General features: G+C 40.6%; 1 protein-coding gene across 1 annotated transcript; it reads right to left on the bottom strand.

The window, feature by feature from the left end:
- Nucleotides 1–724: 724 nt before the first annotated feature.
- htra4 (HtrA serine peptidase 4) lies at nucleotides 725–17,380 on the bottom strand (the record flags this gene model as incomplete). The annotated part of the gene is given in 9 exon segments (XM_079269786.1): nucleotides 725–1,987; nucleotides 5,907–6,002; nucleotides 9,663–9,720; nucleotides 9,831–9,945; nucleotides 10,912–10,944; nucleotides 11,074–11,268; nucleotides 13,362–13,574; nucleotides 13,577–13,671; nucleotides 16,954–17,380. Coding segments are annotated over 9 exon segments (1,239 nt in total). The 3' UTR covers nucleotides 725–1,980.
- Nucleotides 17,381–17,642: the final 262 nt, after the last annotated feature.

Here is a 17,642-nt window from a genome sequence, read left to right on the forward strand (position 1 = left end):
CTCTGGTACGGCGCGTTCTCTCAGTTTTCTGGTGAGATTGAATGGGCTGTGCACGATGGAACGTCAATACAAGACATTGTTGTCTCTTCTCTGTACTTCAAGGTATGACGCAGGTTACAAGGTGGGATTGATCGAGCAGTTCCTCTGGTGATGCAGCACGTGATCAATAATCTGAACCAAACTAAATACATTTTTGAAGAAACATAACTTTCTTGACTTCAAGGCACCTGGTAGACATTTCATAACATGGAATTGCATTTATTTTAGAATATCACTGTGTTTTTCCTCTTGGTTAAAATTATTCATAGAACCTCGATGACGTGTTTCAAACCAGGAAGTGTATTCTACTCATGACTGATGCTTTGTGGATGTTTTGAAGCCTCGAGTTTGCCATCTTGGATGAAGGACGTCGCCATCTTCCAGTGAACAGAAGTGACCATATTTGGAATGCAGAGGGGTGACGTAGATGCACCGTTTACAATGTTTACTGAGGTAATAAATCAAGAGAGGTGAGCACAAGCAGGAAAAGCATATATTTTGCGCAGATATATATTGCACATATTACTGGGTACATTCCATAGTTCAAAAACACAAATATTGAATTTGTATAATTTATTATTATTATTATTTTGTGTGGCTCAAGGTGGGGCCAGGCCCATGGCCCTCTATTGACCAGCTGCCCCTGATCAGCTGAAACTACGAATCATGTTTTTGTTAGCTTAGAATGAGCCCTTCATATCTACATAGGGAGCTGCCCTGTTACACTGCATAATCCACACAACACACTGTCAACAGCTTTTATAACACTTGAACACACTAACAGACAACGGTGCATTGTCTCCAGAAAAACCATCTGGTTTAGAAATGTTTTTTTCCAATGGTGTGAGCACAAGTGAAATTCCACTTACCACCATTGTATTGGGGTGGAGGTAGAAATCTCAGAGATGGGTTTCCATTAAAACGTGGTCAATAAAATCATAATTATCTGTATGTATTTCGGTGAATTTACCCTTTAAATTAAATACGGCAACCATTTGATTTGCAAGATCTCCCTCAGTGAAGTGTGAAAGAGAAAAATCAGGCCTTTCTTGTAGAGGCAGCAATCTACTCAAATCATTATCACTTGCTGGTCAGCGAACAGGCAGGGATATTCATAGAATACGTTATATCTGAGAAAATGAAAAACACATGGTGGTTATTCTAAGATAACGAAAACACAACGATGAAAACATAGTTATGAATGTCATATTCAACTTCTGATGACAGATGCACCTGAATGCCACAAACTGGCCCTTTAATATAATTTAAACAGGTGAGTGGTATGAGTTATTTGGCTGTAAAGTTGTACATTTTATGTGTTTACCACATTGTATTCTATATATGTATGTATATTTCTGGAATACTGTGACAGCCATCTTGTGCTGTTATTTTTCTCCCTGCCTGTTTACTGACCAGCAGGTGATAATGATTTGAGCTGATTACTGCCTCTGCAAGAAATGCCAGATTTCTCTCTTTCACACTTGCCTGAGGAAAATCAGATGGAAACACAGCCTTCAAACAACAAATAAAGTATTCAATTGGAGCCTAAACGGTGTATACACCTCCTTAATGCCCTTCAGTTAGGATTTTTTTTTCTTGTTCCTTAGTATCTATTCTATTTCTAGTGTCTGTGCTTTCCTTCCTGTCTGATTATCAAACGTTATTTGCGTAAAGTGGAGGCTCTAGAAATGAGCCCTTGCTCTTTCATTCTGAGGAAAATGTGCCTGTTCTCACAATAGACCAAGTAATGCAGGCAACAAATCCAACAGCAGTTTTTTCCCCCCATCGGCTCAGTGTGTTAAAGTCAATCTTAGTCTTTAATGGTCGCCATGTACAGTGAGTGGTATCATTCAGTCTCTTCAGGAGTGATGATCAGAGTAACATCCTCATCCTTTCGTCTCACCGTCACTGAAAGCGCGCCTCCGCTCCGGACGGCTTCGCTCACGTCCTGCATGGAAGAGAACGCCAAGCCATCACTCACATTTCAACCCTTTAGAACCCCAAGCAGTTTTTCGGAGGCGTAAAAGTCCTGCACCTCTATGGAACCAATCATGGCTAGAAGTAGAGAACACAGTTACCATGCCTGTAGGAGCCAGGTATGGCCTGTGTCATTTTGTACACCCTTGTTTGTCACTTCCGGTACACTTGAGTAATTGATCAACAGTAAATGGTCAACACCACGTTGGGAATAGTAATGGGGCAGCTGTTCAGAAGTTTAGTTGGATGAATGGAAGGAGAGGGGGTGAGAGAGGGAGCCTTATTTTTTGTTGACCGCTATTTTACACGCTATTCACAATAATATTGTCATTGTTTGACGAATGACTTTAAAGCTAAACCAAAGTTTGTTTGTTATGCACAATAAACTCACAAAACTCAGCCACTGGATCTGCGTGAATCATTTACTGCCAGCGCATCCGCAGGTTAGTCTCCCCTACTTTAGCCTCTCGGTGACTAATTTTAAGTTGCTGATAGTCACCTACAATGCCAACGATCATAAGATAGAAAAAAATGCAAAAATGTTGAATTTCTTGAAGAATTTCTTTTACAAATATTGGAAAACACTGGAATCTATATTTCAAACATTTTCCCAAGTGTTACCAATGTTGGAAAAATATATATATTGAACTTTTCAAATTTTTACAACCTCTCCTTACAGCCTCTCCTCTCTGCTCTGTGCTCAGCCGCCTGCAGTTCAGTCGAAGTTTCACGGAAATTGTTGTCACATGACTGTTGGTCTCAGCTAAATCAATCATGCTTTCTAGTTGTGTTGAGGAGCGCAGAATTGAATGCTTTTTTACAGGATCTGGTTACTTCAAATATATAATTATTTGGGGCGATATTTTAAATGAGACGTGTAGAATAAAATGTTTTTGATGAAATATCACAATTTGAAGCTTTGTTTTGGCTGCCTTTTCTCTATAAAGTGTTTGTAACACATGATGTGTTCGAAGAGTGTCGGAAAGATGAAAATCCGACGATAATAGCGGTTTTTACAGCCTCTGGCTCGGATAAACGGCGTAGTTTTGGCGATTGTTTGAAGAAAACATGGTTTTGGGGCTCAGATTGTTTTAAAGCCTCAGTAAAACAGGCCCAATCCAGCTGAGTGGATCTCACACAGGAAAACATCTTTGACCTTTACACGTCTGATCCTGTGTCAGGTTCCCTCTCCCATCGTGAGACAAACCTAACATGGGATCATGGCTTTATCATGCACCGCCCTGCTTGACATTTACATGTGAGGGGTTTACTCTGATAATCTTTTGCAGACTGATTGACAATACACGCAAAACTGTAGCGAAAGACATTCTGATCCCAGACAATAGCGAGCGATGCGAGGAGTATTACAGCGCTCAATTCAGCACTGTCATGGTAAATTGAAATCCTCTGTTGTACTCTGTTGTATGTTAGTCCGTCGCTGTGTGCTGTTCAAAGCTTCAGGCTTTCAATGTCACGGGAGGTGGGGACTATTGAGAATATAGAGAGCGAGAGAAAGAGAGAGAGATGTCAGAGCTTGGCCTGTGGGAAGCGCGGGGATAATGAGCAGCCGGACTGATCTACGGCCTTGAGAAATGCGGGGATGCTCTTATTCAGCGGGTGGAAAAAATATCCAGAGGGCCTCCAAATGCCAGTTCACAGCCCTGCTGTTGCATTTTGTAAGAGCCTAGCGCCTAAACAGGCTCGCTCCAACAATGGCTACCGATAAGCTCCAGGTAATGCTGTCTAATAAATAAAAATTCAGCTCAGTAAGTTACTTTGAAACGTACTTTTATGCAAGAACTAACAAATTCGCTTGGCATTGGAGAATAACATTGAGATGTGCATGAGTCAATTAGGGATTCCTGTTTTTCTTTTTAAGGCTTAGGTGATGCTGATGTGTTTTGGACTGAAACCACAGGAAACAAAATAGGAGAACTTGATTATTCATTCCAAAATATTCCATTATATGTACAACATGGACAGAAATCCAGTGTAGAAACTGCTCGTATTGAAGTTGCACTCGTCAACACTTTTATATTAACAATGGATCAAGTTAAAAATAGACTAATCTGTAATGTGGAAGTCGTCGCTCTGAGTGATAGACCCACAGTGAATTTTCACCCGACTCTGCACTTCCCCTCAATTTTAGAGAGCATTTTAGCATATTGTAGCTTAGATTATATAATGTCACTCTCGTTAACCTTGTTTCCAGTCACAGCAGACAGCTTAAAAAAACGCCTTCTTTACCCCCACCTGACCAGCACCAGTCAGTACACAAGCAACATTAGCGACTAGCTGGTGAACATAGAAGAGCATTTAGCAGCTAAAGAGACGGATGCTTTTTTCACAGGAAATTGGTGGAGACCAAAGAAATAGAGTGAATATTCAACAAATTCTTTGTCAAATACAGCAGCCCGGTCAGTGGTCCTACGCTTCAGGCTGTGACATTTATATGCTGATTCTACATAAACTATAGCGACTATAAATAAACTACAGAAACAAAACTGTTCAATTGAATTAATCATTTCTTATTCTTTTTGGTATTTTTGTCATATACAGATGTGCATTAATGATTGCTGGGTAATATGTATGTTGTCCAGTGTCAAGTTTATATTTGATTATGTGACTTACTGTTTACAAACGTGTTACTTGAAGCCTGTCGAGATGGGTTTGCATGAGATATGTGATCCCTTAATTCTGTAGTGATCTTGTGATATAATGCAAGAATCCAGCTGAGGTGCAAAGTAATGAGAAGGTAGTAAAGCAAATGAAATTCTGTTTTTATAAACAGCTGCCAGCCAAGGAACCACCCCAGTGTGTGTGCTTCATAATCATAGACTGTATATAGGAAGTGGACGTAGTCACCCATTAGTTTGTGGACTGCCGTTATAAAGGAATTCACCGTCACCATCTTGGATTACGGCTGTCCCCATGTTGTTTTTTTGCAACCGATAAGCAGAAGTCACCAAATTTGGAATGCAGAGGAGTGATGTAGAGACGCCGTATACGTCTCTGGTAGCAGCAGCGACCTGTCAATCTCAGTAAGCCCGCCCTGAAGCATACCCTGCTTTATGGTTTATTTGACTCTAAATGGACCATCATTTACTAAATGAACATCATGCTGTGTTGAAGAAGACTTGAAACTAGAGATTGAGACCATAAACTCATGTTTACAGAGGGGATAAATCAAGTCATTTTCTCATCGACTTCTATACAACGAAGGAGTCGCCCCCTGATGGTCAGTAGAGAGAATGCAAGTTTAAGACACTTCCACATCAGCTTCACTCGTCAGAACCGGAGGTTGCCGCCTGTTTGTAACTAGTAAGTAGCATGCACTAGGGCCTGTCATGACAGCATGCACTGAGGCTCGTCGTAACTACCTTACGCCACTGTTGGTTAGGTTTGTCATACAAATGCTAAAAAATTCCCTCGGTACCTCGGTATCAGACACCGAGGGCCACTGACCATGAGGTGGTTTGTGGAGGAGTTTGGGAGTGAAAAGGGTTCAGGATATTGGACTTACATTCACCAAGTGGCCATAAACACAACTCCAAATGAATGCTAAAGTAGCACTGTCTGCTAGGCAAAGCTTTGATAACAAGTTTTTACAGTGAGATCAATGTTGTTCTCAGACTTTCTGCACTGCCACCGACCAGTTAGTGTTAGTGTGCAGTGCTTTTTTTACATCTTTTTTTGATCACTGAATACAGCTGTCTGGTAAAACTGGAAGCAAAGTGATGAGAGTGGTGAGACTGAACCAGTCAAAAACGAATCAAAAGGAAACAACAACTATCAGCGAATACCAATAACCTGTATTTTGCCCGTCTTGTGAAATTGTGAGCTGAATGGGGGGGGACACACAGTAGAAGTGATTGTAGCTTGGCTCTTACCTGGATGCAGCTGTTCCAGGTATGACCTCATAGATGTAAACACCTGAGCTCACATCTGGAACTTCGCTCTCACGTTCCTTGAGATCTCGAATCAAGCTGGACAAATGGAGACAAAGATAGATTAGAGAAATCTAGAAACAGTCTCTTCCAACTGAAACTACTCCAACGGGATTAAGCCTTTTGGTCAAAAAGACACATGCCAATTGAAAAATGATTGTCATATATCGTATATATATAGATATATCTATATAGAGATATTTCGTGTTGAACAAGTTACTGAACATCATTGTTTTTAAATTAAAAACTTATGTATGTATTTGGGGACTATATTGACACATTTATATATATTGTTACATGATATATATATATATATATATTGCCTCATTTATTTATTTCAGGATTTATTTTGTAGGCATAATTATTTATTTTGTAGGCATATTTATAACGAATATCTAATTTTGAGGACATGTGCTATACTCTATCACAATATTAACTGATATTGTTATATAAAACTACATATGCTGTGGTGAAAGATTCTATCTAAATCGCCCATCGCTACATTAATCAATTTGGTTTTAAAAGTAAACATAGCTAAGACTTATGCATATACGCACTGAAGGAAGTTGTTAGTATGTGCAGGAGACATACCACTACAATATTTGTGTTTCCTGGATGCATCTAAAGCTTTTTACCGAATTAATCATTCCAAAGTGTTTGTCACACTACAAGAGCGAGGGGTCCCGCCATATTTGATTGGGATTTTGCACTTTTGGTATTCACATCAAACCATGCGAGCTAGATGGGGTAAGAGTGTATCTGCACCCTTCCTAGTGACCAATGGCGTCCGACAAGGTGGAATACTGTCACCTCCATCTATATATGGATGATCTTTCTAAAAAGTTAAAAGAGTGCAAGACGGGATGTATGGTGGGGGAATTCATATCTGATGTACGCTGATGACTTAGTGGGCCTGTCTCCTTATAGCGCTGGTTTACAGCAATTGCTCAGAGTCTGCTCACGGTATGGCGTGCAGTATGATATCAAATTCAACTCTAAAAAGAGTGTTATCGTGATTGCTAAAACCAAGGAGGATCAGAAGTGTGAGGAATTTAAGTTTAAAAGCGCTCCTAGTGATGGATATTATGTATTATAATATGTTTACGTGTAGAAGGTTTAAACTAAAGGGAGAGTTACTGAATTTGTTGTGCATTGTGAGAGAAACCAAAGAATTTATGACACTGCCATAAAGTTAGAGAGAGGGGGTTGCTGAAGAGTTTCTGAGCACGGCCTTCAAGAAGGGGGGAGGAATGGGTCAAGGAAGTGGCCGACTGAAGTCCGAAGGGTTCAGCCAATCACTGAGCTGATCGATAGATGAAGGAATGTGTAATATGAGACATTTCAGAGACTTTGGAGGGACAAAGAAACTGTGAATCCCCGGAGATGATCAGACCTCATCTGGACCATGAGGCAGACACACCAGTCTGTCGTGTGGTGCGAATGGGGCCTCTATTTCATGAAATATTACTATTGATAGTTAATTCAGTTTGTAACTGTGTTTGCTTTTATTAGTACATTAAATTCCTTTTGATTTAAACTTCAACCAGCTGATTTGGCCCTACTTTATGATGGAAGACGGAGAACAAGGAGGGGGGCATTTTCCTTTACCTTTTAGTTTGAGAAATTTTGAACATAACAGAAGCTACATTGTCCTTCATTTTTTATGGGAGGCCAAGAGCTAAATGTGGTGCACAAAATGAAATATTTGGGTCACATCATCAGGAATGATCTAAGTGATGACTACAGTGTTGCAAACTGTATGCACAAGCTAATATGCTGGCACGTAAATTTCCTATGTGTACAGAAGATGTTAAAACAGCTCTCTTCAGAGCCTACTATACTCTACTCTATACAGCCCACCTGTGGTGCAGCTATAGTAACTCAAAGAAGAAGAAGATTCAGGTGGCATCCCTGTAGCCCGACCGATTCGAGTACCGGTGCCGTGGTTCCGAATGGACTTTATCAAGAAATATCAAAAATGCTCCAGACATATTAAATACCGAATTAACAAAAAAAGTCTGCGCAAAATCATCACACCAGCCATTTTAAACACTGCAAACACAATTATTCATGATCTAATATTATATCTAGAAGATATCTAGAAGATTTATCAGAAAATCAAGTATTTTTCGCTAAAACTCATGGCGGATGAATACATGAAACAGGCGTAGGAAATGACGGCGAGTCGAGTCACGGTGTCCAGATTCACCTCCGCCAAACCATTCAAAAGTTACATAACCATAAGCAACAAACATACACAGCTCCCCAGCAAAAAAAAAATTGGAACGCAGTGTACGTTTTGCTGCTTTTCATGCCGAAAAACGCTGCTAATCCATTGAAATTTGCTGCAGAGCTGTAGTCCGCTTCCTCCTCTCTCTGTGCAGTGAAATTAATGCGCTGGGACCTTCTCTGTGGAAATGGCCAGCTGATTCCTGCTGGACCAATAGATTTCACTCATGGGGGCTGTGCCAACTATATCGAGATTTTGAGTGGCTAAAAGCCTGTCAATCTTCAAAATAAACCGCGGACTGCGTTCCTTACACTCTTCCGCGTTCAACAAGGTGTCACATGATGATATCCGCCAATCACAGGCCTTACCAAAGGCTTTAAGAGACACAGACTGAGAGGAGATTTCTTTATGGATGAGAGATATGACAGCTGAACATGGCTGAAAATTATGCCAAACTGCTTTATTATGATGTATTGAACATCATACTCTTAGTGATAAAGCAAGTGAATATATAGTTAATATATAGTTATATAGTATATAAAATTAGAATAGAGCAGCGCAAAAGCTGGTTCCAAAAATGAGAATTTGGCTTGAAACTCTGTACTCAGACCTATTATGCTGGCCTGCTTCACTCAATCTAAGTAAAATTTGCTTGGAGAGACCACAAACATGTAGTGCTATGACTGTGGAGTATTTTTAGGCTTCACTCTGCATTATTTCAAATAAAGATTTTCAATAAAAGTGCTTTTTTTTCAGGCAAACCTGAAACTTTTCAATTTGAGCTGTGTGCCATCTTCATTCACTATTAACCAGTAACATATACACAATATTTACACATCTGAACAAGTGTATCACAAGTTTTACCTGTATTATACCATCGAAATTATTAAAATAGACCTTGTAGTTATAGAATTACAGTATGGGTATGCAATTTTCGAGCAGAGGCCTAAAAATAGGGCTAGGGCTATAGAGGTTTCAGAATCTTGCTCAAGCTTCCAAGATGGACAAGTGCAAGTCATATGTTTGTGACTCGTAATTGCTTCCATGCTGTGTTGAGGAATTTTATCAAAAAATTTAAATGTCGATTAAATGACTCAGGAAATGAAATTATAAAAGCCTTAACTGAGCCAACACAAAGTGATACAAGGTATTCTTCTTGTTTCTGGAAACATTGGAACAAATGTCTGTATGTTTTTAACCACGAGTGACTTTTTAACTGCAATGACCTGTGTCTTGGTGTCCTCCTATTGTATTGTATTGTATTTTATATATTGTTGTATTTGTGTTTGTTGCTATATGGACTCATGAGTCCGACATAAAAGTTGAATAATACACTTCAAGTAGGGAACAGCAATACACCGAGCCGTCAGCTTGGCCAGAGACTCTTGAGACTTGAGACACTCAAAAATGGATGTCTTTCTAAAACAAACTTGGTATTTTAGAAATTTGTTCTTGTGAGGTTTACTTACGATGGTGAGAGCTGTATCATCCGGACGCCTATGTATTTGTTTTTTTGTCGCGTGTTTCCTAAATGCAAATGAAAGGTTGAATTAAATCAAATATTGAAATGAGGGAAAGAGATCACAAAGTAATTCCTGGAGACTAGATCCACAACACCAGCATTAGATCCTTCTCACCGTGGACTTGTCTGTTGTAAGAATCAGCGAGGAATTGCCGTATTCTGTCGGCAGGGACGGCAAAAGAGATTCCTGCTGCCACTTTCAGGGTATTCATGCCTATTACATCTCCATCCTGTTAAAAAAACAGAATGGAAGGAGGATGAGACCAGCCATGCTTTAATGCAAACTGAAGAGACAAAAAACAGTCTCACCATCTCTCGGCACCATTCTAATGTATGGCCTTCCTCACGATAATACATGAAACAAACAGAAAAGTCACATTTCCATCCAGTTTTTTTTTCCGTTTGAGGTTTAACCGGCCCTATTTAAACTACGCCATCTTAAACTACGCCATCTCAACCGGGTCTCATCAAAAGCAAGTAGTTTTAATGTTTTTAAATCGTGCCTTTTGACTTGTCTTTAAGTTGGAAACAGTAGTGGAGTCAGTATCATGCATTTTAGACTTTTTGATTTAACGTAGTGAAACAGCTTTTTGCGTGTCGCTGAACGCGTTTACCTTGAAGTAAATGGAATTAATATGTTTGGACGGAAACCTGGCAATTTTGGCCTGAAGTATTTCATCGGTTTCATGTCTCGGTGAGAGTAGTACGCCTCTTTTTCTTCCAATGCACATCCCAAAGCTCATAGTCTATTAAATGTTCCTTTTACCTTCAACAAAACCCATCAGTCTTGGTTATTGTAGTAACTTATCTGGGTTTTCACAGTGAAGGACGATTTCTAAAATGCACCGTCGGTATGGCAACTGTTCTGCTTTTAGAGAGAACTGCATTTTTAGGGAAAGGAAGCTCGAGGCTGATAAATGGATGTACCATCTGTATGATTTTATTCCACGGTAACAATGCAAAGGCCTCCATAATCAGGTTTTGTCCTAAAATACTGTGAGGGAGGCTTAATCGTGAACCTGAGGGAGCAGACTGGAGACTTTGGGTATTAAATAAAACAAAATCATGACCTTAGTCTTCACTGTCATGAATAAAACAGGAAAGATTGCCGGCATAGCAGAGGGCATAACAAATATGCAAATGATGAATAATGGTATCATCACTTTTCATGCGATATAGCACTATAAATCTCTTACCAAGTTGACAAGCGGCCCACCAGAGTTGCCATACTGTGAATCAACAGAGAAACAACAATATTTTACTGACTCATTGTGAAAGTGGAACAGAAATTGTCAAGACAGATGGAATAAAAATGCAGAACCGAGACAGGAAACGATTGTGATTGTGTTCTCACTGACATTAATGAAGGCGTCGGTTTGGATGTAGTCCATGTCCGCGTCCTTAAAGCCCAGCTCCAAGCCGTTGCGCTGAGCGGTGCTGACAATGCCGGTGGTGACAGTGTCCTGCAGGGAGAAGGGGCTTCCCACCGCCACCACAAACTCACCGGGACGCAGGTCTGAGGACTGGCTGAGAAGGAGTGCAGGCAGGGGGCTCTGCAGCAAGTCACACAGAGAAGGATAGCAATCAGTTTTGTGGTTTTGTTGCCTGAACATAACTGCGACTGCTTCACAGTATTGACTTGGCGTTAAGCAAAAAGCTGTATCACAACGTTAAAACTTTTGACGTATAAATGACACGCAAAAGCCTAAAATGCGGGGAAATGACCACTTGTCTGAGTCTGGTTACCGCTGATGGACAACCAACATGTCCCCATTTTGTTAAAACTGCTAAATAACAAATTATGAGTGGACTTTTATTGTTACTATCAAGTTTTACTAAACAGTAGGTCAGCTGTGTGTAGCCTCATTGACCTTTTATTCAATCTGTACTAACCAATCCTAGTATGTAGGAGGGAAAGTTAGCCTGCTGACCTTAACCTTTAATTTGCTATTTTTAAGTTTTATTTTGAAGCAACAAAATAAGGGTTATGTTGGGTGTCCATCAGCAGTAACTCAGACAAGTGGTCTGGCTGATCAGATCCCAATGCAGGCGAACAGCCACGACAGTTAATGCGCCATGGCAGGATCGGCAGAAAAGTCGCATTAAAAAGACAGAACTGGATTGTGGGTAATGTCGCCGGCAGGTTTTGATGAGAAAGGAATAAATAACCAATAAAAATTATTTATCTTTCATTCTGCTGCATTTATTTTGATCCTTTTTTCTTTTTGACTGGAATTTTAATCAGAAAATAGTAGCCCGCTTTTCTCAGAAGTGCTCCAATGGACCTAACCTGTGTGTCTAGCTTTATCATTTTACATCAAGTCTTTTGGGTGGTATGTGTGTAACAACTTCACTTCTGGCATCGAAACAAAGCAATCTCTGCTTACTAACAACTTTATCAACATTATGAATTAAAACCACGAATAATCATTCATAGCCCTGATTGCTTCATCTCAAGCTGAATTTATGCCTCTGGCAATAAAAGCTGCTCTATTTGAATCTTTGCCTATGTTCCCGAGCACTACACTGGGAATGCTTTTGTTTTATTAGCACCACCCTCAACATGGGATTTGTGGAGTATACAGAAAAGTAAACTAAGCCTTAGCTCGCCCCTGCCTGCCTCCTCAAGGCTGATGCCATTCGTCTCTGGGATGTTTTGCAATGCTCAGCCAAATTTATAGCCAAATCTCCGGCGGCGTGGAGGACGTGGAGGAGCCATTTCCTCCGGGACCGAGTTCGTGCAAGGCGTACACTATAAAACGCAGATCGGCAGAGATCTTTTCCAGACGTGGTTTGTGTGCGAGTAATTGCAGAATTGCGGCAGTGTATGGTTGATTGCGTGCAGCATAATGTCTCAGGGAGACATCGATTATTGTTTCAATGTATGTTTTAAATCTCCTTTACTTTTTACGACTGAATTTTATTTCTTACACTGTTTCTTTAATTGTTTTTAAATATCCTTTTCTTTTGCCTTATGTTTTGATGCTTTTAATGGTTTTATGTGAAGCACTTTGAATTACCTTGTTGTTGAAATGTGCTATACAAATAAACTTAACTTGCCTTGCCTTATGTCATCACAAATTTGCCTTTTAGGCAGGCTTTAGAACTATCTCTACAAGGAATGTAGCCCAGAGAGTTATAGCATTGTACAGCTGTCACCACTCCCTGATTGTTTCTCAGACTAACTCCTTCACCTATAAAGCAGTCAAAGACAGTGATTCCTCTGGCTTTCTCTTTGGGATTCTTGAGGTACTCTTGTATTCAGATCAGCACTAAAAAATGTTAATAATGTGCTTCATGCTGAGTGGAGTCTGACTGAAGGAGTAGAGAATCCACCTCTGCCATACGAGCGTGTCTGAGCAGTGACATGTTTTATTCAGAACAGCATTCGCCAATACACAAAAAAATAAATATGAGGCCTTGAATTTACGAGACATGACCTAACACCGCCCCAGAGGAATTCAGACATCAAATTGACCGAGTGAAGAAGTAGAGTGTAATTTTGGTGGACAGAGGCCGTTGTTGATTCTCTTCATGGAATAACTTATTGTGTGGGGTTAATACACTGTGATGACGAGCTACGAGGCCAGAGGTAATCACAGGACAGAATTTAGCCTGAGGCCCTTGGGGAGCTGTAAAAGCTCACATCTGTTTCAATTTTGATGAGAGCAATGTCCATCTTCTGGTCCACGTCCTTGACTGAAGCGTCGTACAGCTCCACTTTTATCCACCGCTTGTTGTTGAGTACGTGAGCACTGGTGAGGATCCAGCCGTCCTCTGACACTAAAAACCCAGAGCCACTTGACACAGAGACCTCCTCACTGGAAAATGGCACTCTTGCTTCGGTTAGGTTTACCCTTGGAAAAGCTCTAGATGCACCACAGCTGGGATGATCTTGTCCACCACATCTGCAATGAAGTTGAATTTGTTGCACATACTTCCTTGATGTTGCATTCCTTTGAGGACACAGGACAATAGATGACAGGTTAGGCCACTAAACTACTCTAAAATATGATGGATTAAATCTGTCCCAGAGGTTGCCGCTTGGTTTAAGTCCACTGAAAGACTCAAGGGGGAATTCAGAATTTGAAACCGCTATCATTTGAAACCACTATCTGCCCCGTTTACAGAAAATATGATGCTGTTTTAAAATCTGATCGAGTTGAAGGCTGGAGTGCGTACAAGAGGAAATGGAAGGTCAAACCTCCACAGTTTGAAAGGCGGGTTGGGTTCTATTTAAAATGCTCTCTGTTGTGGACACCTGTGTTTGAGTCACCTGAGGGCAGTGCAATCTCTTCCCCGATAATATCTCCAAAATTATCTTCGCCTGCTCTCTAAGCAAACACGCAATCCCATTTCTGAAGCCACCACATTCTGACTGATGCTGTGTTTACAGAGTTGCACAAATTAACTTGTCTCTGTAGTAACAACCTTTTGAGCAAATGCCAGCGTGCCTATTGCCAAGAGCTACTTTGGCACCAGCTATTTTGCCTGTCAGAGAGCTGAACTAACAAATCAACAGTATCCTCCCTGTTGGCAGGGAGAGCCTGGGCCTTTCACTACCCTTTCAATTACGCTGAACTGCACTTCTGTGATTATTCTGGATCATCCATCAGATGAATACTTATGTGACATGCCATCTAATCTGCTATCAGATCTTCAAATTTGAAAACAAGTGTCGATCTGCACATAGAACGCCACGTAGATCACACATTCAGCATTTCCATCACAAATGTGTCATTTCAAAAAAGGGTTACATGTTGCAACCTGTTAATGCTGGTGTTCTCAAACATAGATCATGTTCGTTACACACAGTGGGCCTCATTCACCAGACGTTTTGAGAAAGACTTTTCTTCTTAAAACCCAGTTTGCACAAAGATTCTGATGTTTACCAATGTTTTCATATTTGGGATTTCTTCTTAGAATCGAATCAGAGCACACTAGAGAGCACATTTGAGTTCTGATATGTGTGCTCATGTTTGGTTATTGCGTTTTCTTCTATTCTACAGTTGCATATTATAAGATTTCAATTACAACAATAAAAAATAAAGAATTCTTATTATTTTACAAAACATTGTGGTCTTTGAAAATTAATAAACATTACACAAATTCTTTAAGGTCAAAAACCTTCACATTTTCTTGGGACAGGACTCCCAATCCACCAGATGGTTTGTTACACACAACCATCTGAGAAGCCGTCTTTGGAAACTGTTTGGAAAAAGGCATGTACTTGATAGTGATTTGTTAAACCATCTATCTGTCAATCAAACTCTTACCAAAGCCAGTCGGGACAAGAGAGAAAACAGTGTTTCCATGGAGAAAAGCCTGTCCTTTGCTCATCTTTCATTGAAGAAATACTCTGTTAGTGCTGCAGCTATTGCAGCCTCTACGCTAACCTGCGTCATCAGACACACGCCTAAACCCCGCCCACATTTGCTTGTAGGGGGGGTCTCAATTAAAGTCACCATGGCGTATTGTGAAGGAAGGGAAGGGCCTCAAAAGACGTCTGTAGTCAATAATATTAAGGCATCTCTGCCTCGACGTCTGTGAGCTTTTGCATACCTGCTCGTACAGGAGAGCAGCGAGAGGTGGGGGCATGATGAATTCTCTCTCCTCTGTGGACGGCAATGATAAGAAACTGCACATTATGAAATGGATAGAAGCAGCTGGTGAAAATAAGGAGTATATATTTACACAGCAGCGTGGTGGATTCCCTCTGGAGGATAAGACTCCATCATTGGAGGATTCGCGACTGAATTTTGTCTTGCTTTTCTGAGCACGAATGTGCAGAACATTGGAGGCACACTTCATCAAGCCTCCTGGGAAGACATTATACGGTTACAGATATTGTTTTCATCCAATGTGAGAGTCGTGCACAGTCTCCAAAACAGAGGATGGGGAGCTTCTCAAGTCAAATTACAGATGATTATGATGATGAGTGGGTTTTTTAAGCTCCACAAACCAGGAAAATACAAAAATATGACCATATTTTGAACCTTCATTTGTTCAGAGAATCATAATGGAGCACAGTGACCTTTTTCATTTTCAGAAAAATATCGTTCCTTTAGTCCTGACCGATATAGCCGAGGTTGAAAGGAGATCTCCGGCGATTTACCATTGCACCCTTTCTTTCTGCCTGCCATACTTCACACCCCATGTTTGTACGACAGCTGACTTCCTGTTAAAAATGCGTAGTCTCTCAGACCAATCTGAGATAGCTACATTTATTTTCTCAGACTTGACAATGCGCCTCCAGAGCCACAGAAGACATTACATACTGTTTGAGTGACTTTCATGAGGAAAATTGGTGGAGTTGTTCTCTCAGAGTCTTATCTCAGAATCTTAGCAGTTATTAGGGCATGGTAAGTTAAAAAAAGTTTTTCTCATTCATTTTCCCTGCTGTCCAGTACTTAAAAACCCTTTAAACCAATGGCCTATACTGTACATGTGACGTTTATTATATATATATTAATATGTTCAACAGCCTCTATCACCCTCTGTAAAGACATGTCTGGAAAAAGCAGCAGGGATATTACCAGTATCACTACCTTTTTAGGAATGTTTGATATGTGGTATAGTTCTGGTCATTGATAGAGTCCAGTGCTGGAAGATGTATATTCAGCTCCTGTGCTTTAAGTGTGACAATTCAGGACATACGCTTTGCTTTCTTGCTGGGCTCACATCTGAAAAAAGCTGGCCTGGTTCTGTCCAACGGTAACAAATCCACTATAATAATAATAATGAAAGTAATTATTATTATTATTATTATTATAGTTATGTTATAATAGTATAATAATGGTTATTAATATAATATTAGTACTGGTATTACTACTACATAAATAATACATAATAATGATTTTGTATTATATATATATATATATATATTTTAGAAGTAGTAGTAGTATAATAATAATTATTATTTTTAGTTGTAGTAGTACTATTATAATAATAATTATTATACTAAATATTATTATAATTATTAACAGTAGTATCATACTTATTTTATCAGTGGTAGTAATAGTAGTAGTAGTAGTAATAGTATAATAAAAATAGTTATTATTATTATTAGGAGTAGTAGACGTTACAGAAGCTTGATAACATCAATAATATATTTGAATTCATCATGAAGTGTGCTAATCAAATGTAACCTATATTTCTGTAATGTCATCTTTAATAACTTGTGCCGGTAAATATTTTCAACTATTGAAACGAAAAGGAACTTAAGTCACACAACTCACCTAAATCACACCAACCCCTCTGGATCAGTATGACCGGGGGACCCTCTCCGAGCTCGGCTCTCCTGTTCTCGGCTCTCAGGCGGCAGATGCTGGGGTAAGTCCGGCCATCGCTGCCGCACACCGGGCCGGAGGAGGCGCACGCGCAGGAGCTGCGGAGCCCGCCGAGCTTCCCCCCGACGGAGTCGCACAGCAGCCCCTCACCGCAGGGGAGGCCGCCACCACTTCGCTCCCCGCAGGCATCGCCCTCCCCGGCCGCGCACACCACGCAGCAGCCGCATCCGTCCCTCACCTGCCTGTAGTAACAGACTTGCCGCGACGGCGGAGCGCATTGAGAGACGTCGCAGACACGCAGACAAGTTTGTCTCTTTGACAGCGGACCGGCATGAACCGCAGAGGTGAGGAGGGTGAGGTATACCACCAACTTCATTCTGACCCTAAAATCTCTTCTTGTAGACTCGGTCTAAACTGGTGTAGCTATGACCCCCTGCTGCTTGGGCTCCATACAGTTCATCCAGGTAGGCTTTGGATACACACCACCACGCTGTGACAGTCATGTCACTGCTGCTGTTTTCAAAGCCTGTAGCACTGGCTGAGGGCCAGTAATTATCTTCCAGTAGCAGCATGCTAGATTCACCTTCATGATCCTGTGCTGTGTGCTGTATCCACAAGAAACCTCTATGGAATGCAGC

Source organism: Melanostigma gelatinosum, assembly GCF_949748355.1.
Source record: "Melanostigma gelatinosum genome assembly, chromosome: 6".
Classification (NCBI taxonomy): Eukaryota; Metazoa; Chordata; class Actinopteri; order Perciformes; family Zoarcidae; genus Melanostigma; species Melanostigma gelatinosum.